The sequence below is a fragment of the Tupaia chinensis genome, unplaced genomic scaffold (genome assembly GCF_000334495.1).
Source record: "Tupaia chinensis unplaced genomic scaffold, TupChi_1.0 Scaffold000078_1, whole genome shotgun sequence".
Classification (NCBI taxonomy): Eukaryota; Metazoa; Chordata; class Mammalia; order Scandentia; family Tupaiidae; genus Tupaia; species Tupaia belangeri.
Window position 1 is genome coordinate 3,530,984 of NW_006159539.1, and position 25,109 is coordinate 3,556,092.

The following is a 25,109-nucleotide window of genomic DNA, read 5'->3' on the forward strand; positions in this document are numbered from 1 at the left end:
GGGAGGCAGCTTGTCTGGCTCCTAACATAATCACCGAATGCCAGACAGTCTCAATTATCATTAGAACAATTCTGTGCACAATTATACCCAGGTTCGAGCAGATTATTCTATTGTCATTGTAACAGATCTGAAGAGAGCTAGCATTATGTTCATCAGAACTGTAACTTTTTCTCTGAAAGGTGACTCTTTTTAAAAAACTTAAAATTAAGTCATAATGTCAGGTCTCGTTTGGTTTTGCTTTGACACAGAGGAAGGGCATTGCAGGGGTAGGGAACAGCCTGGAATGTCCTATGGTAGGATTAGATCCCATGCAAAGAGCCCTTCCCCAGACCATGTCGGGAAGGGAATTTCCAACGTCTAGCTAGGGTGGAGAAGAGCCTCAGAGGTGAGTGCTGGCTGCTTTACAGAAGTGCGATAGCATGCGTTGGTGTGCAGTGAGAAAAATGGGGCCGGATTTGGGAATGGCTACCTTGCTGGGCGTGCATTTATTTCACCCTCCAGGTCAGTCGGGCTTTCCTCTTCCAATTCCGATGCCCTTGTTCTGCATTTCACGTTGTGTGTATCATCTCCCCTGGGGACCTGGGCCCTGGGCCCTGAGGGCCTCCGCTGTCCGCGAGGCTCCTGTTCATCACCTGGACGTCACCTGGACAGGTATTCCCCGCGCTGCTTTTTCTTCTCTCACTCACCTGGACTCTGACAGGTGACCGTGAGGCACGCTCGGGGACTGCTGGTCTTCCTGACATAGACACGAAAACAATTTCAGGAAGCGTTTTCTTGCCCCCTGAGAGGTTGACTTGCAGCCGCCCTGCTTGGGGTGGTGCAGAGTCCCCTGAAACGCAGGCTGTTCCCACACTGCGCTTAGTTCCCAGGGACACCGGCAGTTCCGAGCACCCGATGGCACCTTCCCAGCATCCCACCTGGTGCTCGCCCAGAGGGTCATCTTTGCCGCTCTCTTTCCCCACTCCTGCCTGCCACCTGCACACCTGATGGGCGCCCTGTAGTGAAATCATCTCAAAAAAAAAACAAAACAAAACATGCCAGGCACGCGTGCGTGCATGCCCAGTATCCCGAGAAGAGAATGGAGGAAAAGGGATTGTGGCATGGCTGTCCCCCAACGCCAGGAGGGGGGATGATTTCTCACTCTCCCTCTCTCCGCTTCTCTCTAGTGAGTATACATGCCCTATAGCAAAAGAAAAAAAAAAGAAAAGAAAAGAAACAACATCACAAATCTTTAAATTTTATTCTTCTTTCTCATACAGCATAGAACCCTAAATGTTTTCTTTGCTTTCACCATTAACAACCAATAAAAATCTGTTCAGGAAATATCGATTAGGATAACGCTGAAAATTTTTCTAAACCTGTGAAGGTGGATGTTAAAGGGAAAATACGTGTATTTCAGGTGGTTGGAGCCTTTTCTCCCTTTCCTCATAATTAAACTCTACAGCACATGTTTGTTAAGCTTTGGTTACAGAAAAGCAAGACTGGCTTACCCTCCTAGGCCCAGAGGCACGAGCATCGCGCGTGCCCGTGTGTTTGGGGCAGGTCACAGCTGTGCGTCTGCTTCCCCCGCACCGACTTCCGAGGCTCTGCCCAAAGTTGATGAGGGTTTCCCAGGCTCTCAGACCCCAGCCTTCAGGTAACATCTGTCACCTTGTATATTTGTCTTTGCCCTATGTCTTTAGATCTTTCCACCAGGAATTCTAGCTCTGAAATATTTAAAATGTTGACTTCAGAGTCGGTGGAACCACGCCAAGCGCACTTCTTCTGAAGATAAATGGCCAAGCTCTTGACAAAGAACGAAGCCAAAGCCCATTAACTTAAACAGGATGCTGAGCGTCTCAGGGAAGCCAGGCTCGTTCACGGTTTGTAGAAGGAAAAGAAAGCCTTCCATTGAAACAAAAGCAAACAGAGTTTAACCTTGTAAGTGATCATGCCCATGGGACACCGTCTCCTGGACACTCTGAGCCGCCATCACGGGCCCTTCCTGGCCCAGCCCTCCTCCTGGTGTTACCCCGTCCTTGGCTCCAGGGATGTCCGCTGTGCTGAGTGGGAGGAGGTGAAGCCCGCACTGTGATACACAGCCTCCTGGCAGCTTGCAACTGCAAAACGATGGCAGACGCTTGGTTGAAGGGATTGGGACTGAAGCTTTCCAAGGGGCTTACTTAGAAAGAGTAGCTATTTGGGGTCATGGCTTCCTCCTGGTAAAAACTGAGATTTTCACTCCTCCTGCTGAGCTTTGTACAAGTCTGTGTCTTCTAGCGTGGCTGAGAAACAATGATGCTTAGAAGCTTACGAAATATTACTGCGGTCTTTATTTTTTCACCAGTTCGCAAGCAAAAGATTCTGCTCCTACCCAGATCCCCAAGATGTTCAACTTGGAGTGAATTATATGAACGGACTTCAAAACACTCTTGGAAAATAGAATTGAAGTCTGAGTTGATTTTGGTACAAAATGATTTTGAAAACCCACGCATAGTTTTCTTGTAGTACGTATTTTCCATGAAACTTTTGAAGACTCCCCTCCTCCCCCGAGTTATCCTCCCATTGGAATGATAGCTATGTCTGAAATTTAGTTTTAATCTGTTCAAAAACAGCCTTTGGTGAGGATCAAATCCTGTTCAAGGCAGGAGGTACCTCCCAGCTGACTGCGCCCAGAGTGTGTGGGCTTGGTAAACTCCAGCAGGCACGCCATCTTACCTGCCCGCGTGGAGCTTGGGGCCACGTGGCAGTCAGGGCGTGCCCCTACGTGGCTTATCACGAACACACAGCCTCTCGGCGTGAGCACCAGGTAGGCGCTCCGGACAGAAAAGCCCTCCCTGCTGGCCTCCCACTGGCAGCGTGGTGCTGAGCTCTGCTCCCTGTTAGGCAGGAGGGGTCAGGAAAAGGGAGGGAGGGAGGTTGCCCTGGAGTGGACCCGAAGGACCCCAGAGTTTTCAAGGCGACGGAGAGGAGTCAGGACCTCTCTTGACAGAGAAGGAAAGGCCGGAGTCGTCAGGTAGGGCCAGATCTGGGAGATCACATGACATGGACTTTCATCTCAAGTACCGAGATTGGCCAAAAGGTTTGATCTGCAGAGTAACATAACAAAGGCTGCTTTGTGTTTCGAGGAAGAATGTCATGGGAACGGAAGGTGCAGTGAGCGGGGCAGTGGCTAGGGTGTCGCGTTTATGTACGTAGAACAGGTCTGGGAGAGAGGGGGCCAGATGGGCCTTGATTCGGCCTGGGGAATTCCCAGGGTCTGCCCTGGGTGGGGACAGGGGAGAAGCCGGGATGGAGGCTGGTAAGCTGCCGGAGTGTATGCCGTGGGTCACAATCCGAGTGAGGCCCGGGACAGAAATCAGGTCAGTTGTCAGGAACTAGGGCACCTGCCGCCTCGTCAGCCCAGAGGTGAAGAGGGTGCCGAATGCGGACATGGAAGGGGTGGGGAATATGAGGAGTGGGTGTGAAAGGTGCGCAGCGAGGACACAGCACTGGGAAGGAGCGGCTGGGAGCCCGGAGCCCAGGTGTCAGGAGTAAGCGGGTTTTAGAACCCCGCGCCACCAGGTGGCACTCAGTGGGTGTGCACTGCACAACTGGCCCACGTCAGCCACGGTGCTGGGCGCTGGCATTGGACGAGGTCCACGAGGAAATTCTACGAGGAAATAAATGTGAAGTTGGAGGGTCGTCCAGCTGTCGTGTGGGAGGAGGAAGAAGGACGGATGAAGGAAACAGAAGGAAAACACCCGGAGAAGGGAGAAGCCGGGCTGCGTGGCCCCAAGGGAACCAGGGGAGCATTGTCAGAAAGACACAGTGGCCTGGAGCAGACCCCTGCTGCTGCCTTCCCCAGACGCAGAAAATGCCTCACTCTTGACCCCATTGCCGCAGAGGTCCTGAAGCCTTCTCTGAGTACTGAACCCCCGGCCTCCTGGGAGGCTTCCCCTTCCCTACTCAGGTTCCACACGGAGCAGCTGCACTCAGCGTGCCCCGGCGACTGCCGTGTGCTGAGCCAGAGCTCACCCCGTCGCTGTCCCCTTTGCCCCGTGTCACCTGTGCACGTATGGGGCAGCCTCTGGTTCTTTTCTCTAACTCAAGTCGTTTCCTTTTTAGATATTTTCTCCTTCCTTTTAAAATTTGCTATAGCGTGTGTGCACTCACCAGAGAGAGAGCAAGGGGTGGCGGCCACGCCACAACCCCTTCTCCTCCATTCTCCTCTTGGGATTTTGGGTGTGCACTCACACGCCTGGAGTGTGTCTCGAACTGCCAGGTCTCGGACTCTAGCCGCACAGTCGACAGTCCAGCTGCCTTGAGCAGTGCGCTGCTGGCCGGCCCCTCTCCTTGCCTTTTCCACTGCTGTGCTGCGAGCTCGTCTGCAGGTGCTCTCTGGCTTGGGGCGGGCCGGCTCCTGTCCGACTTCCTAGCCCCTGGCGCCTGTCTCTGCCCCGGATTACTTTGTGTTTTGTTTCCTCGCCCTTCCTTCCCACACAGGCAGACTTCCGTGTTCAGCTGCGCCCCTGACTCCTGGATGCTCTGCCCACACTTTAATCTTGCTGTCCTCCAGCCCCGGGGGTTACCCTGACCCACTGACTGACTTCTCACTGATGCCAGCCTCTGGGTTTGAGCCTCACTGTGCTCAGAAACGTCCCCGTTCCTTCGAGGCTTGCTGCTCCGCCGTTTGGAGGGAGCTGTGGTTTCGGTGGGGGAGGAGCCCACCTCTCTGGCAGGTCTTCTTCCCTAAGCCCAGACTCGGGGATGGGCACTGGCTTACAGCAGAGCGGGCAGGAGGTCCCAGCGGTCTGGGGTTGCAGATGGCGGCCCAGGCTCGGGCACGGACACGTGTGGGATCACGGTTCTCTCAGTGTTATCTGTCTGGTGACGGGACTTAGGGTGCAGTGAAATGGGGGCCTCGTACAGGTTCTCTACAGCCCCCAGAGTTCTGGCTGTTGCTTTCAAGACTGCAGCCTGGTTTCAGTTGTATCTGATTTCAGAGTCAGAACCTGCTGAGGGGCCCCAGGGTCCTGAGTTTCTCTTGAACCTGTGTTATAAAGTGAGTTCGTTTAGTGTCACTGGGTGAGCGTGGCCTTCCCCTGGAGAAGTGTGCAGGAAACGTCTCCTTACACGGTCAGGTCAGAAGCAGAGCTGAGGACGAGGTCCAGGAGAGTCTGATAAAAACGTGTGTTTATTCCTCATCCAGACAGACCCACATCTGAGCAACAGCAGACGAGACCCTTTCTCCACGTGCGTGGAGTCTCTAGACAGTTCGTGGGAAGGTGGAATTACATACAGTATGAGTTTAGGGCCAGCCCCATGGCTTCATGGTTAAAGGAGTTGGCCCACACATGGCAGACTGCGTGGTCCAAATCCCAGCCCTGGTGGTTTGAAAAGCATTCTGGGTGTGTGTGCGTGGGGGATGGGACTGGGGGGCAGATCCTAATAGGATGGAGAGATGAAGAGGAGGGGATTGTGAACTGACTTTGCTGTGTTGTGTGTGTGTTGGGGGGAGAGGGGTGCGTGCTTCCTGTCTCTGCAAGTGCTCAGAAAGTGTAAGTTTATTTGGGTGCAGCGTTTTGGAAGCCATGCACAATTATTTTTTCATAATTGCCTGTTTCCCTGAACTTTTTGACCCCCCCCATTGCTTTTTACCTTGATCCAGTCTTGATTTTCCCGCTCCCTCTGTTGCGACATCCCATGTCCTAGTCAACTCTGACCCGTAGATCTGGCTCTGCTTGCCACCCACCCCATACTTGTCTGCTTTTTCTTTGAGTCCCCACCGGACCATAACCTCCTTGTAACCCTGCATGCCCTCTGTTAGCGTCTTTGTCTTTCAGCAGTTGATTCCATGCCTGGTTGAAAAGGGATTCTCAGCAATGTTTTTTTCAACTCACTGAATAAGTGCAGAAACGGTGGGCCCGCCCTGTGGTCTAGTGGCGAAGGACCCAGATCCCACATGGCTGATTGTGGTTTGAGAAACACACCCCCACACCCAGGCGGACATGCCCCACCTCCAGACGGGATGGAGAGGAGAAGGGATTGCGTAGGGCCGTGCAGCCCTGGGCCGGGGTACTTTCTCCGCACCTTTTCTCTCTCTGCCTCTGCCAAGTGCATGCTCCCTCTGGTAAACAAACACACAACGAGGAAGTGAGAGCGAGACAGGGTGCAGACACGCATCCAGGCTGTCTGTCCTCACCGCATTAGGAGGTCACTGCCAGGTCTGGGTTTCGATCTTTGGCCGAACGTGCTCCTTTTCCTGGCGTGTTTCCTCCGTCTTCACCTTGAGTTTGGATATTCGATTGGCAACTGAGGGGAGGATCGTTTTTAGATTTGCGCCTGGTGACCGAGTCACTGAGCAGATTTTGAGGAGAGGACGGTGTGTGTGGTTTGAGACGTCGGGTTGCAGTGTGTTCCCGTCCGGTAACGGTTTACTTCATCACTCCCCGCCAGCTGGGGGACCGAGCAGTTACTCCCTTTCACTGTTACGTGCTCGCGTGTAAACCAGGACGAGGATACCTCCTCGCAGGGTCATTTAAAATGAAGGGAGAGGGCCAGCACATGGCATGGTGGTTGAGGTGCTGAACTCCCATATGATCAAGCACAGTTCAAATCCCGGACCGGGAGGCTTGAAAATCACTCTGGGCACATGTGTGCGTGGGCCCAAAATTCCAAAAAGAGAATGGAAAAGGATTGTGGCATGGGGACCGGGCACCAGGGTCTTTTAATTCCCCGTACTGTAGGCGGAAGGCATTCTGCTTTGGATCTTCCGAGAAAGCCCAGGGCTGGGAATCAGAATTTGGGGTTCACCACCAGATGGGTCAGGGTTCCCCAGACACAGATGCACTAGGATGCGTGTGTAGATGCAGAGGAGGAGGTTTATTTCGGGAACTGGTCCATGGGTTATGGCGGCCGAGAAGTCCTAACATCTTGGGTCTGCAGAAAAGCCAGTGGTGTAATGTCCACGTCACGGAAGCTGTACCCAGAGTGTTCTTAATAGTAATAGGACCAGTTCCCAGAGAGGCTTTTGTTTTTACTTCAGAGCGCATGTGTGATTCTTCAAGAAAACACAGAGCAGGAATAACCGGAAATGGGACGACGGTGTGGATACTGAAGTTCATAATGCATTCGTTTAGTTCCTCAAAGCAGAAGTGTCACGTTCATTATTTCTTGGAAAATGTTGCGGAAAACAGACCCGTAGTCACTTGGTACTGAGAGGGACCCCTGACCCTCGTCTCTGTCAGGATGACATCTGTTTGGAGCTGAAGCGGACAAGTTTGATGACGGGCGTGGAAGCTGGCGGATGCGGGCGTGCTGTGGTTTTAGGTGTCCCGGGTCTCCGTCACATGGTAGCTGATGCCCACGCCCCTGTCTCCGCAGGTACGGCGTGAGCCCCGAGAACATCATCCTGTACGGCCAGAGCATCGGCACCGTGCCCACGGTGGACCTGGCCTCGCGGTACGAGTGCGCGGCCGTGATCCTCCACTCCCCGCTGATGTCGGGGCTGCGCGTGGCCTTTCCCGATACCAGGAAAACGTACTGCTTCGATGCGTTCCCCAGGTAAGTCTGCAAGTGCTTGGCTGCACTCGACCCGGGTTGCGCCTGCCGTTGCCCCGCGCGCGGCCTGTAACAGTTTACTGAGCGCAGCCACACCTCAGACCCTGCACTAGGGCCCTGGTGGTGGCAGCCGTGCCACCTACGCTCCGGAGAGACGTCTCTTGCCTCCTGGGCCTGACTTATTTGTGAAAATCTCCCAGAGGGTGTCTAGGGCCTTGGACGTCCTGAGCCAAGATGGATGGAGTCAGCGGCCCCGTGCGGGGTAAAGAAGCACCTACGTCGAGGTCGTTGTTCATTCAGGGAGACGTGTGTGAGGGCATCGTGAAGGGCGAATACAGAGCGTGTGATGAGGTGGTCGGCGGTGGTCCGGGCGCTCTACTTGACACCGCAAAGGGGGCCAGCAGATGGCGTAATGGTTATGCTGCTAGACCCCCACATAGCGGACTGTGGTTCAAGTCCCAGATCTGGCAGCTAAAACTCACGCCAGGCGTGTGTGCGTGCATGCCAAATCCCAGGAGGAGAATGGAGGAGAAGGGATTGTGGTGTGGCCATCCCCCCTGGGGGGTGATTTCAGTCTCTCTCTTCTCTCCGGCAAGCACACATAAATAAACTACAGAGCAAGCGCACCTGAGAAAGTGCTCCTCCCCTTCCCATCAGACGACACAGGTACGGGGAAAGGGAGCATGCTCAGAAGGGTTAGTGTGAGTTGCTCCGCGGGCCAGGCCTGGTCTTGGTAACTGGCCACAGGGTGAGTGTAAACGAACAACTCACTTGGCTCTTTTCTTCTGCTCTCCCACCTTGACCAGAGACCTAGTCCCCTGCAGAGGTGTCCGTGAGCCCCGTGGGTAGCCCGAGAATGAGAGAGCTCGTGGCCAGCCCGTGCCTCCTCCTGTCAGCCCGTGCCTTGCCGTTTTCTAGTTCTCTCTAATGGAAGAAAAACGGAACGAAAGAGCAGTGAGCACATTGGCTTCTTGAATACCTCTGTTTGAAAATGTCTGCATTTTTTAAACTACGTGGTGGGCGGGCAGCAGGTGGCATGGTGGTTAGGATATTGGACTCCCATGTGACTGACGATGGTTCAAGTCCTGGACCTGGTGGCTTGAGATTCACAACAGGCACATATGCATGTGCACCCCAAAAACCCAGGAGAAGAGTGGAGGAGAAGGGATTGTGGTGTGTCCCTCCCCCATTGGGGGTGCTTTCTCACTTTCTCTCGCTCTCTCGCTCTCTCTCTCCAGCAAGCACGTGTGCCTTATGGTCAAAACCTTAAAAAAAAAAAAAAAAAGATTGTTTAAAAGTGTATGTGTGCCTAAGATCCCGAGAGGAGAATGGCGGAGAAGGGATTGCAGCGTGGCCATCCTCCCTGGGGGGTGATTTCTCGGTTTTTGTCTCTCTGTCTCTCTCTGTCTTTCTGGTGAGTGCACGTGCCTTATAGCAAAAAACCTCTTAAAAAAAATAGTTTATGTATTTCTTCTGTGAGCCAGAGGATGTAGGGAGGCCCCCCCAAGAGGGCCTGTACCTTGCGATCCACCCCAGCCTCAGCCAGCTCTGGGTCACAGGCACACACGTGCCCAGTGTGCTCAGGGAGCGCTCGGGACTCAAACCGGGGACCTGCCTAGGAGGGCCGGACTCGCAGAGCACCACGCTGTACTGCTGCATCACTGTCAGACCCCTAGGAAAGTCTTCTAACCAAAGTATTTCCCCCTTCATCCTTCCCACAATACATTACCAAAGACAGCCCAAGATTGCTATCGCGAGACATTCGCATTGCTGTTTTATGGGAGAAGTGTCAGCAGAAAGATCGCAGTTTGAGGGTTTTGACGGGCCTGTTAATTGCCGTCATTCTGCTATTAACCGAGGAAGAAAAGAGCAGCATTTGGCTATGTAAACGTCTGCTACTCTCATTTTTTAGCAGGAAACCTCCCACGAACACCTCGAGCGGACTTCAGCTCTGGGCAGTTTGTGCCAGGATCCCGCGGAATTCAGTGTCATGGGAATGGCGGGCCGTGCATTTCTGGCCGTGTGGCTGGGAATGCTAAACAGGGTCCGCGTGCATCTCCAGTGCACCCGCCTTTGTGCTGAATTGCTAACGAGAGGCCAGTTAGCTCTAGCCAGATTTTTAGCATGTTCGTGGTTAGCAATGCCAGGAGTTACCCTGGCAACAAAATTAATAGGATTTTTTAGCATGGCTCTTTAGTAAGATCAGCGTATACCTTAAAATACAGCCATGACAGCTAATTGTGGTGTATTAATTATTAACCAATGAATGAGTCACCTTTTTTTTCCCTTGTTTTTTTAGTTTTTGTTATAGGGTGCATATGCTCATCAGAGAGACAGGGAGGGAAAGTGAGAAATCACCCCCCGAGGGAGGATGGACATATCACAGTCCCTTTTCCTCCATTCTCCTCTTGGGTTTTGGGGTGTGCACACACATCCCTTGGCATGATTTTCAAGCCACTGGGTCTGGGACTTGAACCGCAGTAGTCGGCCATGTGGGATCCAGCGCCTTAACCACGACACCACTTGCTGAGCCTGAATGATTCCTCTTGTGCTGAATTTGTCTGCTCCAACAGCTGTCAAGCTGTGCGTTTCATGCTCATTCTCCTTCATCTCCACCACAGCCTTGAGAACTGGGTTCACTGCTCCGTGTGCAGATTAGGAAACTGAGGCGTAGGGAGGCTAAGTAATGTGCTAAGGTGAGGCTGGCGATTAGAGGCAGCAGAAGAGGCATTCCTTGTATCCAGTCCCATCACTGATTAATATGATAGATTTTGGGGGCCGGCAGGTGGCTGAATGCACCAGATTCCCACAAGGCCAACCGCAGTTCGAGTCCTAGACCTGGTGGCCTGCTTTCTCATTCTTTCTCTGTCTGTGTCTGGTCAGATTAAAAAATAATAATAACAAATGGAATTACATAAATCAATAAATCATAATTTTCTAAAAAATATGATAGATTTCAAGCCATTAGCAGTCACACCGACCTTCATCATTAAGGTAAATCTGGTGCACATTTTCTTACACACCCGCTACCATCAAATGACAGAATCCTCTGTGTTCTTCTCCTTAAAGGAAGATGCTCTTCTATTTCCTTTTCATATTTAAAAAATAAAAGGAATCCTGACCATTATCTCGTTTGTAGTTTATTTTCTTTTGCCTTCTTTACGTTCAGGGTTAGACGTGGTATTGAACTCTTTATCCCCTCCTGGTAGAGGCGCTCCATAGCCTGGTCCCTGGCCCATCATGCCGTGCAGTAAATGCCCTTATAATTGTGTGTATTGAGCTCCGTTAAAGGAAGTCACTTTATCTTTTTAAAGTGATTTTTGCTATAGGACACGTGTGCTTGCCAGAAAGACTGAGAGATAGAGAGACAGAAAGCGAGAAATCACCCCCCAGAGGGGATGGCTACGCCACAATCCCTTCTCCCCCATCCTCCTCCTGGGATTCTGGGCACACATGCACATGTGCCCAGCGTGACTTTGAAGCCACCAGGGTGGGACTCGATCCGCAGTTGGCGATGTGGGAGTCCAGCAACATAACCATTATGCCATCGGCTGGTCCCAAAGAAGTCATTGTAAATCTAGGGGAAAAGTAGGTGTCCAAATGAGATTCCTCACATGCAAAACCGAGTTGTGCCACGGAGTTTCATTTGATTGATTCCTAGGTTGAATGCATGTTGCCCCAGCAGGGACTGGATCTGCCGACTCACCCCAAGGGTTTAGTCTTGTCAGTTGTTGTTTGGGATATAGTGTCAGAGCCTGAAACACATTCCTTTGAAGATCTTAATACTCCTCCTTTGAGAATAGATGTAATTGTTGTATAAACACTCAGAAGTTATTCAGAGGCAAATTACATTAAGTTTTTAAGCTAAGTGGTACATTTTTTGTCCAAAAAATGAGGCATTAATTGTTATGAAATGGAATTTGTATCTTGTTAATACTTCTGAAGGTAACTCTCTAAAAAAGAGACCTGAAAACCGGAGTGACAGGGGCTTACGTGTCTAGCTTTCCAAGGAGACATTTACCAGATGAGTTCTGACCCATTTCTTGTTATTTTAAAACATCCTCTCCCCCAGAATACGACTTCATCAAAAATACTAGTTTCTAGTGTGTTCGTTGATACTTTTTAAGAGTTCTGTTTTTAATAAAATATTTTAACAACAACACAATGGCTGGATGCAATGTATTATTCTTGATTGGCTCCTCAGAAGAAGGACATTAGTGGAAAAACGAACAGAATCCAAATACAGTCTGGAGTGGAGGTCATAGTCACAGACCAAGGGCAGCTTCTCGTCTTGGACAAATGTGTCATGGTGTACCATGTTAGCCTCATCGGAAATGGGCTAGGACTCTGTGGGAACTCTGTATTATCTTTGTACCTTGTCTGCGAATCCCAGATCACTCCAAGATGAGAAGTTTGTTAAAGAGAAGGGGAGGGGGGCTTAACTAGAAAGAATGGCAGAAAGGGTGGCCAGACCACCATGATGTGGGGATGGAGGGTTATCCGCTGGAACAGATGAGCTCCCGGTGAGGGAGTGTGGGTGATGGGAGAAACTGTGCCCGTGTGGGGGCCAGGGGTCCATGTGGAATCTCTGTCCCTCTTGCTCAATTCTGCTCTGAAAAATAAAGTCTGTCATTAAAAAGCAACCCATGACGTCAGCTCCCTGGTGGCGGACGTCGACTCGCGTGTCATTAACGTGATGTGTACTGTCTGCGCGTAACTAAAGGAGTGCCCCATTCTGTCTTGCAGCATTGACAAGATCTCTAAGGTCACCTCTCCCGTGTTGGTCATTCATGGGACGGAGGATGAGGTCATCGACTTCTCCCATGGCCTCGCCATGTATGAGCGCTGCCCCCGAGCTGTGGAGCCCCTCTGGGTCGAAGGGGCAGGGCACAATGACATAGAGCTTTATGCACAATACCTAGAAAGACTAAAACAGTTCATATCTCACGAACTCCCGAATTCCTGAAGGACAACTGGATGTTACCTCACTTACTGTGAACAGAAGAGTCCTCCGTTCTGCACACGCTTTAACTGGATAGCTGTCATGACTCGATACCCACGAAGACATGCCCACCCTCTAGGGTCATCTCACCCAAGAGCTGACGCAGCCTCAGCCTTCCGTATCTAGAGGTCATTCGGCCGATTCCCGCGACACGTTAAACGGGACAGCGGCGATCCCCAGCCTCCTGCGCCGGCGGGGACGTGGGGGTGCGAGCCGAACGTCGGGCCGGGCTTTCTCACGCTGTATAAAGTACGCTCACACCTGTCTTCCCACCTCCCCCATCACCGTTCCTGACTCGTTTCCACAGGCCCGACCCTGCCTCCACCACCGTTCTCGGTATTGGACGTGCAGCTGTCTTTCAGATCACTGGATCCATGGGCTCAGCCCCTTTGTGAAGCTGTGGTGGTGTAACTGGAAAACCCTTGTGAAAACCCCTGTATTGATTCTTTTGTTAACACGCCAGTGTTTCCCCAAGCCAATGCATTGACGGGTAATTTACCGGGCCGGTCATGAACAGCTTCATCAACTGTAACCACGTAGGAGTAACTGGAATATTCAAAACAAAAGGAGACTGGGGGTTTTTTTAAGTGTAAATTTATTACTAGCCAACAGAGTTTTAATATTTTGATTGTCTGGTTGGCCGAACAAAGAGCCTAGCTGGCTTTTCTTCTATCAAGTCCTCCTTGTAGGCTTTTTTAAAAGTACTGTACATATTTGCAATGACATTGTGCATAGATTCTTAACAGGCAGTTTTCTTTTGTCAGGCTGCAACAATGAACTGCAAACTCCTTGTTTGTAATGTAAATGATTGAATACATTTTGTTAATATGTTTTTATTCCTATGTTTTGCTATTAAAAAAAATTTTATAACATTTCCAGGACAAAAAAAATTCCAAGTTTATGCTTTGAAGAATTTATGTAATGAAGATTTCACTAAACGAATCTTTTTAGTTGAAGAGTTATTTGGGTTTTGACACTGGAGCTGCACCCAAGAAGCATCGGAAATGTCAGATGCTTAAAATTGCTACACTACATGTATTGGTTGGGGGTTTTGGGTTTGGGGGTTCTTTGGTTTAATTTAAAAAAAAAAATTTTTTTTTTCAAATTTAAAAGCCTTAAATGTACTGTAAGCCTCAGATCGTTGTACAGCGGGGTTGCGGTGGATTGCCGGTTTGTGTCCCGTGGTCTGGATGCGGCACCGTGGTTGGAAATGGAATAAAGAATGCATGACCAGAGCGTGTGGGCTTGTATGTTTTGTTTGTTTGTTTTTTCCTCCCCTTCATCTCTCCATTAAAGGAAAGAATGACTAAGAAATCATTTCGTCCTGATTTAAGTAGAAACTCTCGAGGCTTACACGCATCACTGCCTTCCTCAAGGAAGATGCTTTTGTTCCGCAGAAGACCCTTGGTTATTCTCTGAAGGAGCCAGGGTGGAAGGCAGGACCGTGCGGTGCCATGGATTCTGGCTAGCAGGGGAAACGGCGCCCGTTCCTGTGGAACGTGAGTCAAGCGTGTTCCGTAGAATCTTTGCAAACCCTTGGACCACATGACTCAAGCTAGTCAGTTGGCCGGATTTCAGCAGGGCTGACAGGAGAGGATATGATGACAATGACAGAAACGAAGAGGGCGAAGCCCTTGGTGTCATTGGGTTTGTCAGTGGAAGGGAGGCGGTGTGTAGTCATCTGAATCACTTCCTGTTTTCTCAAAGCAGAGGAAGGGGTTGGGTTTGCCCTTTGACAGAGTTGGACATGTTGACTGCATCCCTCTGAGGGTGGCCCTGTGGCGATGTGGGACTTAATTCCAGGGAGGGAACCGCAGGGCACCTCTGACTGGCAGGTTCTTTCCAGAGCTGTGCACCACTCAGACCTGGGCCAGTTTTGTCCTGGTTCTCACTAGGTGGGGAAGCCTTGCCATTCTTGATGACTTACTGTCTCATTCTCCTTAGTCAAGAAGGGAGAATTGGGCCAGCCCTATGACTGAGTGGTTAAGGGAGTTGGATTCCCACATGGCCAACCCCAGTTCCGCTTGGCCCTTGCAGCTTGAAAAACAGAGCTTGCGTGCATGCATGCCCAAATCCGAACAGGGTGGAGAAGTGGAGAAAAGAGGATTGCCTGGAACCACGCCCCACCGAGGGTGCCTTCTCCCTCTCCCTCTCTCTGTCTCTCAAGCACCTGTGCCTTTCTGACAATAAATAAATACATTTTAAAAGAAGGAAAGATCAGATGGCTGTTTGAAGTCCTTTTAGTGTACGGAGAAAATGTCTGCGTTATTTCTAATCTAGAAGTTCATGCTTTGCATTGTGAAAAATTCTTACATAAATATTGAAAGAAGAGCCTAGAAATAACATCGAGAGCAAGAGGCCGTGACTGTCTTCTCGTTCATCCTGTGGACTGTTACGGCACTTTGTGGTCTCTGCACTTAACCAGAGTAAATCACGCCGATTCGAACCAGTCCTTGTAATCCCAGGAGGCTCTCTAATCTAAGTCATGGCCCTGTTGCATCCTTTGAAAAGAAGGAGCAACTGATGCTTGTCTCAAAATAGAAAAAGTGCCTTCTGTTAGCAAAACAAGGTGAGCACCTTTGTGCAAGACTGGATTTGGCCATAGGGCGCGCCCCCCCCCAACGCCCATTCTGGACTGAATTTGGAAAGAGAGAACCTTTCGAGGCTTGAACAGACAGATGAACTGTGGAGGGGCCCTTTAGGGAACTTTCCCCGACTCATGGTGTGGGGAGGAAGGACGGGCAGTCACGGACTTCTGAGCCATCAGGAAATGACCGTAAGTGCAATCAGTCTGAAAAGAGCAGGCCGCGGTGTTTCCCTGTGGGACCGTCTAGGGTTCGGATCGAAGACTGAAGCCTCCTTTCTCAGTGTCCCCGCCCATCCGTTACTGCCAGCCTCTGCACCTCCTGAGAACTAGGCCTCAGGAGTAACGGCATACGAGGGTGGTGTGTCTAGTCTTTTCCAGATGAGCCTTCAGTGAGGGATCGGGACCGGGTCCTGTCTTAGCTGGGTAAACTAGACCTTGTTCAATTTGACCATTGATATCTGTCCTCTTGCTTACCGCAGGTAAGTCATAAAATGGGACAATGGCCGTGCAAATAATACCCTTTTATGTACTTTAAATTGTGTCGTTGACCACAGAGCTACTTGATCAAGAAGGAGGTGCTTTTTTTTTTTTTAACATGTATTTATTTTTATTTATCTATTTATGTGTTGTGATTTTCAAGCCACCGGGTCCAGGACTTGAACTGCAGTCAGCAGTGGGAATCCAGTGCCTTAACCACCAAGCCACTTGCTGTTCCCCTAAGATGAGGATCTTCAAAGAGAATAGAAGAGAATAGACCAATAACACTTGAAGAACTTAACAAACAAACAAAATTATCTTTAAAAAAGTATGGGAGGATCAGTTATTAAACAGTTCCGCAGTATCCACACCGTTCCTCAGGAGCATGCGAGCACACATTCACACCCGGAAACTAACGTGGAGGTCACCCACACAGGCAAGAGTGCTAACTACTGGGAAGCCAAACTCTGTCTCCTATCAAAAAGAACACAGCAGGCCAGCAGGTGGTTATGGTTAAGGTGCTGGACTCTGAAGTGGCTGACCACGGTTTGAGTTCTGGATCTGGTGGCTGGAAAATCACACCAAGTGCGTGTGCGTGCATGCCCCAAATCCCAGGAGGAGAATGGAGGAGAAGGGTTGGTATGGCCATCCACCTTGTGGGGTGTGATTTCTCACTTTCCCTCTCACTGTGTTTCTCTCCAGCCAGCGCACACACCCTATGGCAAAAACCTAAATATATAAACAAAAATAGAAGGACCATACAGCATTGTCAAACTGAGTTAATTCTAGTTATAGAAATACAACATTTGAAAATACTAATACACATAATAGCTCAAAAGTAATCTCACCAATGTGAAAAACAAAAGCAATCACAAGTTTTCAAATCTACTTCTGATTTTTAAATCTTTAGTAAAATAGGTGTGGACGGATTTAATTTTTATTTTTTGGAGAGGCTTTTGCTATAGGGTGTGTGTGCTCACCAGAGAGACAAAGACAGAGAGACAGAAAGCGAGAAATCAAAAACCTCCATTCTCCTCTTGGGATCTTGGGCACGCATGCACACGTGTCCAGCATGAGTTTAAGCCACCGGGTCCGGGACTTGAACCACAGTCGACTACAAGAGAGTCCAGCGACATAGCCATTATTTCAACTGCTGGTCCCATGTGTTTTTTTTGTTTGTTTTTGTTGTTTTTTAAGTTATCTGTTTTGAGGTCCCCCTCCCCCATTTTATTCAGTAGCATTAGACAGAGGGAGACAGCAGCACCAATGGGGTCATGTTGCAACCCCAGCTCCATTTCTCCATCCTGTCAGGATAGTGGACATGCACGCACGTGTGCTCAGTGTTTACCAAGCTGGGGTGAGGACATGAACCGCAGTCGCCTTTGTGGGATCTGGCTCCCTTCACCACCGAACTATGAGGTTAGCCCAGAATGATTTCTTAATACCGCAAAATAAACCAAAAACTTAGACCATCAGTGAACATCCTTAGGTTGGGACAGCTCGAAGTATTCTCTCTCTTTATTCAAGGATGAATGGTGTTGCCAACATTTAATATCCCAGAAGTTCTTGAAGACCAAAAAAGAAAATAAGTACCTCATGTCATAACATCCAAGAGTGGCAATTGAACAATTGTTTAGAATTAATAAGAGATTAATAAAGGGATGAAAATCAGCTCCCACCCAATTTATTAGTAATGACTGGTTGGGAAACGTCACGGTCGCCAGACCTCATTTACAATAATAACAGACAAAACACATTCAGCAGTGAGGCTGGCCGTTCCCGCCACTGTTTTCTGCTCTGGGATATTTGGATTGTGGACTAACCCTCCCAGTGAAAACAACTAACGCTACTGAATAAAATGGGGGAGGGGGGCCTCAAAACAGATGCATGAACAGCAAGAAAATAGGAACTGTGCAGGCTAAAGGCAAAGGAAAACACGAACCCACAGGGGAAGAGGGACACTGAACCCTGTTTTTTCTCCAAAGGAATTTGCTGGCGCTGGTGACGCTGAGCTTGGGTTTTCCGGTTTGTTGGAGCTCACTGGACAGGAACCAAAACTTAGGGCACCCTCCAAGGCAGGGAGTCTAACTGGAAATTGCCCTCTTTTATGAGGACTCACGTCATCACCTCAACAGGCACGGAGAAAACATTCGATGGATTTCAACACTGCATGTTGGGTTTAAAAACAAAACTCATACCAAACTCGAGAAATCACCCCCCAGGGGGGATGGCCATGCCGCAATCCCTTCTCCTCCATTCTCCTCTTGGGATCTTGGGCACGCATGCACACGTGTCCAGCATGAGTTTAAGCCACCGGGTCCGGGACTTGAACCACAGTCGACTACAAGCGAGTCCAGCGACATAGCCATTATTTCAACTGCTGGTCCCATGTGTTTTTTTTGTTTGTTTTTGTTGTTTTTTAAGTTATCTGTTTTGAGGTCCCCCTCCCCCATTTTATTCAGTAGCGTTAGTTGTTTTTTAAGTTATCTGTTTTGAGGTCCCCCTCCCCCATTTTATTCAGTAGCGTTAGTTGTTTTTTAAGTTATCTGTTTTGAGGTCCCCCTCCCCCATTTTATTCAGTAGCGTTAGTTGTTTTTTAAGTTATCTGTTTTGAGGTCCCCCTCCCCCATTTTATTCAGTAGCATTAGACAGAGGGAGACAGCAGCACCAATGGGGTCATGTTGCAACCCCAGCTCCATTTCTCCATCCTGTCAGGATAGTGGACATGCACGCACGTGTGCTCAGTGTTTACCAAGCTGGGGTGAGGACATGAACCGCAGTCGCCTTTGTGGGATCTGGCTCCCTTCACCACCGAACTATGAGGTTAGCCCAGAATGATTTCTTAATACCGCAAAATAAACCAAAAACTTAGACCATCAGTGAACATCCTTAGGTTGGGACAGCTCGAAGTATTCTCTCTCTTTATTCAAGGATGAATGGTGTTGCCAACATTTAATATCCCAGAAGTTCTTGAAGACCAAAAAAGAAAATAAGTACCTCATGTCATAACATCCAAGAGTGGCAATTGAACAATTGTTTAGAATTAATAAGAGATTAATAAAGGGATGAAAATCAGCTCCCACCCAATTTATTAGTAATGACTGGTTGGGAAACGTCACGGTCGCCAGACCTCATTTACAATAATAACAGACAAAACACATTCAGCAGTGAGGCTGGCCGTTCCCGCCACTGTTTTCTGCTCTGGGATATTTGGATTGTGGACTAACCCTCCCAGTGAAAACAACTAACGCTACTGAATAAAATGGGGGAGGGGGGCCTCAAAACAGATGCATGAACAGCAAGAAAATAGGAACTGTGCAGGCTAAAGGCAAAGGAAAACACGAACCCACAGGGGAAGAGGGACACTGAACCCTGTTTTTTCTCCAAAGGAATTTGCTGGCGCTGGTGACGCTGAGCTTGGGTTTTCCGGTTTGTTGGAGCTCACTGGACAGGAACCAAAACTTAGGGCACCCTCCAAGGCAGGGAGTCTAACTGGAAATTGCCCTCTTTTATGAGGACTCACGTCATCACCTCAACAGACACGGAGAAAACATTCGATGGATTTCAACACTGCATTTTGGGTTTAAAAACAAAACTCATACCAAACTTGAAATAGAAGGAAATTTCTGTGGAGATTAGGTCAACCAAGACAAAAATTAAAAATAAGCATTATACCAGGGCCAGCAGGTGGTGTAGTGATTAAGTTGCTGGATTTCCACATGGTTGACTGTGGTTTGAGTCCTGGACCCGGTAGCCTGAAAACCATGCCAGGCGTGTATGTGTGTGTGTGGGTGGCCAAAATCCAAGAGAAGAATGGAGGAGAAGGGATTGTGGCATGAACATCCCCCCAGAGGGTGATTTCTCACTTTCTCTGTCTCTGTCTCTACATCTTTGTCAAGAGCATGCACACTATAGCAAAAATCTCTCTTAAAAAATAAGTGAGCCTTACCCCAAGAGGTAAAACATCAGAAGTATTATCCCACTTTAGCTTGGGAACTAACAGTAATGTTTCCTACCCTCATTATGCTCAGAATTACAGAAGAGATTCTAGGAAGTGTAGTGGGATCTCAAAAATGAAGATCTAAGAATGAACGAGTGATGAGCGTGTTCGAACATCGGATTACCATGATGGGCCACCAGCTGGTGTGGTAATGAAGGTGCTGGATCCCACATAGCCAACTACAGTTCAAGTTCCAGACCTGATGGCTTGAAAAAACCCAGGTGTGTGTGCGTGCATGCCCGAAATCCCGAGAGGGGAATGGAGGAGAAGGGATCGTGGCATGGCCATCCTTTCTGGTGGGATGGTGTCTCACTTTCCTTCTCTTTTTGTCTCTGGTAATGCCCCCTGCGGCAAAAATCTAAACAAAATAAAGGAAAACAAAGCAAGTTACCATAATAGTTGCATAACTCACTGTGTACCTCCCCAAAATCATTCAAATGTATAGTTGAAATGGGTAGATACTATGACATACAAATTGTACTTCAATAACATTTTTAATAAAGAAAAATAAATGGCCCTTGGAGATTATGTCCATCTGTGAAGAAAGTCTGAATGTTTAATAAGTCCTTAGCTAGGCTGCTAGACAATCAGTATACAGAAGTAAGCCTTAGTTTGATATATCAGTGAAAAAAAAATATTGGGACCAACAGGTGGTATAGTGGTTACGTCCACATAGTCGGCCACAGTTCAAGTCCTAGCGCCAGCTGCTTAAAACTCATGCCAGCATGTGCGTGTGCGTATGTGCGTATGCGTGTGCGTGCCCAAAATCCTGAGAGAAGAGTGAAGCACGGGATTGCGGTGTGGCCATTCCCCCGAGGGTGGTTTCTCACTTTCTGTCTCTGGTGAGCACACGTGCCCATTAGCAAAAATCCCTCGTGTAAAAAAAAAAAATGAAAAGTCACATAAAAGAAAAATAAATAGCATTAAAAACATCAAGCACATGAAAATTAGTCAACGTGTGTACAAGACATGTTCTGTAGAAAAGAATAAAATTATTTCGAAAGACATCGAAGAAGACCTAAATTAGAGAAAAACCATGTTTATGGATAGGAAGCCTCACTGTTTAATTATATTAATTCCTCCAAAATATTGATATATAGAGTTAATATGATTCCAATGAAAAATCCAGTAGATTTTTTTAAAATTATGTTTTCTGGGAACCAGCAGTTAGCGTAATGGCTATGTCGCTGGACTCCCACGTAGTCGACCGCGGTTCACGTCTCGGACCCGAGACGTGGCTTAAAACTCACGCTGGGTGCATGTGCGTGTGTGCCCAAGATCCTGAGAGGAGAATGGAGGAGAAGGGATTGCGGTGTGACCATCCCCCCTGGGGGGTGATTTCTCGCTTTCTGTCTCTATGTCTCTCTCTGTCTGGCTGGCGAGCGCACGCGCCCTATAGCGAAAACCTCTTCAAAAAAAATTATGTTTTCTTTATTCATGGTGATAGAGTGTGTGCATGCATGAGACAGAGAAGTGAACACCTTCCTCCGGGTCTGGGCACAGCCTAATCCCCTTCCTCCAGATCCCTTCCATCAAAAAGTTTGTGGAAAATTGGAAGTAAAATAGAAGTTTCTTGGGAGCAAGGGTTGAGGCACTAGATTCCCACATGGCTGACCATGGTTCAGGTCCCGGACCTGGTGGCTTGAGAATCATGCCAGGGGAATGTGTATGCATGCCCAGGATCCTGAGAGGAGAATGGAGGAGAAAGGATTGTGGTGTGGCCATCTCCCCTGGGGGGTGATTTCTCACTTTCCCTCTCTTTGACAAGCACATGTGCCATATAGCGAAAACCTAAAAAAGGAAGAAAAAAGTTAATTTTGATGCAAAATAAGGAATCCATGCATAGTTTTTTTCTTAATGTAAATCTTTCAGGAACTTTTTTGAAGACCCCCCTCATCCATATCTGACCTGACCTAAAGAATTTCTAGTGAGAAGTCCCAAGACTGGAAGCGTTAGTCCCTGCAGATTTTAGAGTCTGGAAAGCCTTGCCTGACCATAGACTGGTTTAATGCCCCTCTCGGGCACTGCGTCAGAATTCTGTACTCCCCTCAGCATAATGATTATCATTACTATATTAATATAATTAGGACCAGCAAGTGGTGTAGTAGTTAAGACTCTGGACTCTGACATGGCTGACTGTGGTTCAAGTCCTGGACCTAGTGGCTTGAAACTCACACTGGGCACATGTTTGTGTGTGCCCAAAATCCCAAGAAGAGAGGGGGAAAGGATTGTGGCATGGCCATCCTCCCTGGGGGCTGATGTCTCACTTTCTCACTGTCTTTTTCCAGCAAACCTACGTGCCCTGTGGCAAAAACTTTAAAAAAAAAAAAACTAATATAATTACTAGTACGCCTTGACTTAGGCTAGATTATGTCTAGATAAACACATCATAAGTTGAAAATATTGTAAGTCAAAACTGCATTTAATATGCCTTACCTACAGCAGATGGTTATGTTGCTGGACTACAGTATAGTCAACTGTGGTTCGAGTCCCGGACCTGGCGGCTTAAACTCACAACTGGGCGCATGTGTGTGTGTGCCTGAAATTCCAAGAGGAGACTGGAGGAAAAGGGATTGCATTGTGGCCATCCCCCCTGGGGAATGATTTCTCGCTTTATGTCTCTGTCTCTCTAGCGAGCACACATGCCCTATAGCAAAAATTGCTCAAGAAGAAAATAAAAATATGCCTTACCTACTAAAAATCGTAGCCCAGCCTAGACTACTTTAAACATGTTAAGGGCACAGTAGCCTACAGTTGGACATCTAACAGCCAACACTGTAATAAGGCATTGGTTAGCTCTTGTCATTGACTACTGTACTGAGAGGAGACAAAACAGCATGGTTGGATGGGTACTGGAAAGAGGGTTTCTTAGTGAGTATGTTTTGCAATTGTACTATTATAAAGTTGAAAAAGCATAAGTCAAACCATGTAAGCTGGAGACCATCTGTAGTTATTTTACCGCTAATTAGTATAATGAATTCCTTTGTGGTTAATGCATTTCAGAAATTCTAGCTATGTATAAAGACCCCCCAAAAAAGGGAATGAAATATGCATATGTCTACCGTAACACCCAAGAGAAACAATTGAGCAATATGTAAAATTAATAAGGGAGATTAATTTAACGATGGCTGGCAAAGGGAATCGAAACTACAAAGGAATTACTTTTCAGATTTGATTTATTAAAAATAGGAAACTCTGGAGCCAGCAGGTAGTGTAGTGGTTAAGGTGCCGGATTGCCACACGGCCGACTGCCTGTGTGTGCATGCCCAGAATCCCGAGAGGAGAACAGAGGAGAAGGGATTGCGGCATGGCCATTCCCCCCCTGGGGGGTGATTTCTCACTTTTCTTCTCTCTGTCTCATTCTTGCTCTATGGTCAAAAAAAGGGGGTGGGGGGGGGTGGGTCTTGGGGGTGGGGAGAGAAAGACAAAAGCTAACTAACTTTCAGGCCAACAGGTGGTGTGGTAGTTAAGGTGTTGGATGGCCAACTCCATGATTCAAATTTCAGACCTGGTGGCTTGAAAAACACGCCGGGTACATGTAGATGCATGCCCAAAATCTCGAAAGGAGAACGGAAGAGAAGGGATGTGACTTGGCCACTCCTTCTGGGAGGGTGATTTCTCACTTCCCTCTCTCGTTTCTGGTGAGCATACATGCCCCATGGCAAAATCTTAAACAAATAAAAAGGTTATGTTTAAAAAAAAAAAAAAAAGCACTGTCTAATGACAGACAGGAGGAAGGACAGAAAGCCTATGACGGAACATTAAAAATACCCTCAGTAATCTAATGTTGAAATACGGGAAACAAAGAGACTGTTCAAAAGAGATTATTGTCTGTAACAATCTCGTCGGTTTAGCCAAATAACCAAATGAATAATCAAGCGAACATAGGTTCGAAAACTGAAATGACACTATTACCTTGTAAAGTTGGTATAAACTCTGCAATGACATTTCTTAAGTTGCGGAGCTGGTGTAAATTTTGAGAATGTCATACTCACTGGTGGTGAAGGTGTGGATAAATTGGCACTCTAAAATCACTCTGCTAACTTCACGCATAGGCCAGGTAAAACTCTCTTTCTTTCTTTTTTTTTTCTTGGAGAGGCTTTTGCTATAGGGCACCTGCACTCGCTAGAAAGACAGAGACAGACAGACAGAAAGTGAGAAATCACCCACCGGGGGGGATGGCCGCACCGCAATCCCTTCTCCTCCATTCTCCTCTCGGGATCTTGGGCACACACGCACATGTGCTCGGCGTGAGTTTAAGCCGCTGGGTCCAGGACTCGAACCGCGGTCGACTATGTGGGAGTCCAGCGACATAGCCATTACACTAACTGCTGGTCCTGAACAGGTAGAACTTTCTAAAGTCTACTTTGAATCCAAACCTTAGCAGTGTTCGGTCATCTGGCGTAATGGCTTTAGGAATTCACCCTGAGGAAATAATGAAGAAGATGAGATGGACATAGAGGGGGTAGTCGATGCTCTGCTCGCAGTGAGGACTCCCCTCTGCTCCCCACGGTAGGGATTCAGGTGTGAGGTCCGTCCAGTGAATTACCCTGCAACCATCACAGGTGATGCTACTCCATTCCTTCCAGCCCTGATGCCACCTCCTCCCGGGAGCCTTGCCCTCCAGGATTTCAGCGTGAGATACAGCATCATTGCAGAAACTTGCCAGAGCCCCCCCCCAGCTGTGATTCCAGAGGGCCAGGAAAGTAACCCTAGAACAAGGAGGCCTTCTGGCTCCTGCCTGGGCCTGGGCCCTCTCACATGTGAAGTCAGGGGTCTGTGGCATCTGTGTGCATGTACCTGTGTGCACATGTGTGTTTGTGTGTGGTAGTAAAATATGCATAACATCAATCACATCATTGACTGCTCTGCAATCCATGTGATTTGTCACATTGACCTTTGGAATCATTTCTCCTGAGTGCCGTTCGGTGACATCAGTGCATGCACGCCATAGTGTGGCCGTCACCACCTTCTATCCCCAGGACCTTTCCACCCCAAACCGAAACTCTGTGCCCCTTGAACAAGCGCTCTCCACTCCCCGCCACCTTGGCCTCTGGCAACCACCCTCCCACGTCCCGTGACGACTCTGGGTATCGCGTGTAAGGACAGGGGTTTGTCCTTCTGTGACTGGCTCAGTGGTGTCCCCAAGGGTCATGCTGCTGCTAGTCGTTGTATGGATATACCGTATCTTTTGCCATGCACCTATCTGTTGACGGCTATGTGAGTTATTTCCACCTTTCGGCTCTTATCGGTAGTGCCGCTGTGCACATGGAGGTACAAAGATCTGTGTGAGACCTTGCTTTTAATCCTCTTGGGTTTATACCCAGGGCTTGCTGGGATAAACATACAGTAATTCTGTTTAGTTTTGGGGGACTGCTATATTTGGATTGCAATTCTTGTAATTTTTTTTTTTCGTTTTTAGTTTTGCCGTAGGTGCATATACTCACCAGAGAGCGAGAGACAGTGACAGAGAGAGAGAGAAAGTGAGAAATCACCCCCTAAGGGGGGCAGGTGTGCCTCAG

General features: G+C 48.5%; 1 protein-coding gene across 1 annotated transcript in view; it reads left to right on the plus strand.

Moving 5' to 3' along the window:
- The window catches only part of ABHD17C (abhydrolase domain containing 17C, depalmitoylase), a 43,893-nt gene extending 30,132 nt beyond the window's left edge, over positions 1-13,761 (plus strand). Inside the window, exons 2-3 of the mRNA XM_006142645.2 lie at positions 7,345-7,524; positions 12,268-13,761. Coding sequence (XP_006142707.1) covers positions 7,345-7,524; positions 12,268-12,487 — 400 coding nt within the window. The 3' untranslated portion in view covers positions 12,488-13,761. The remainder of the gene's footprint in view (positions 1-7,344; positions 7,525-12,267) is intronic.
- The last annotated feature ends 11,348 nt before the right edge of the window (positions 13,762-25,109 follow it).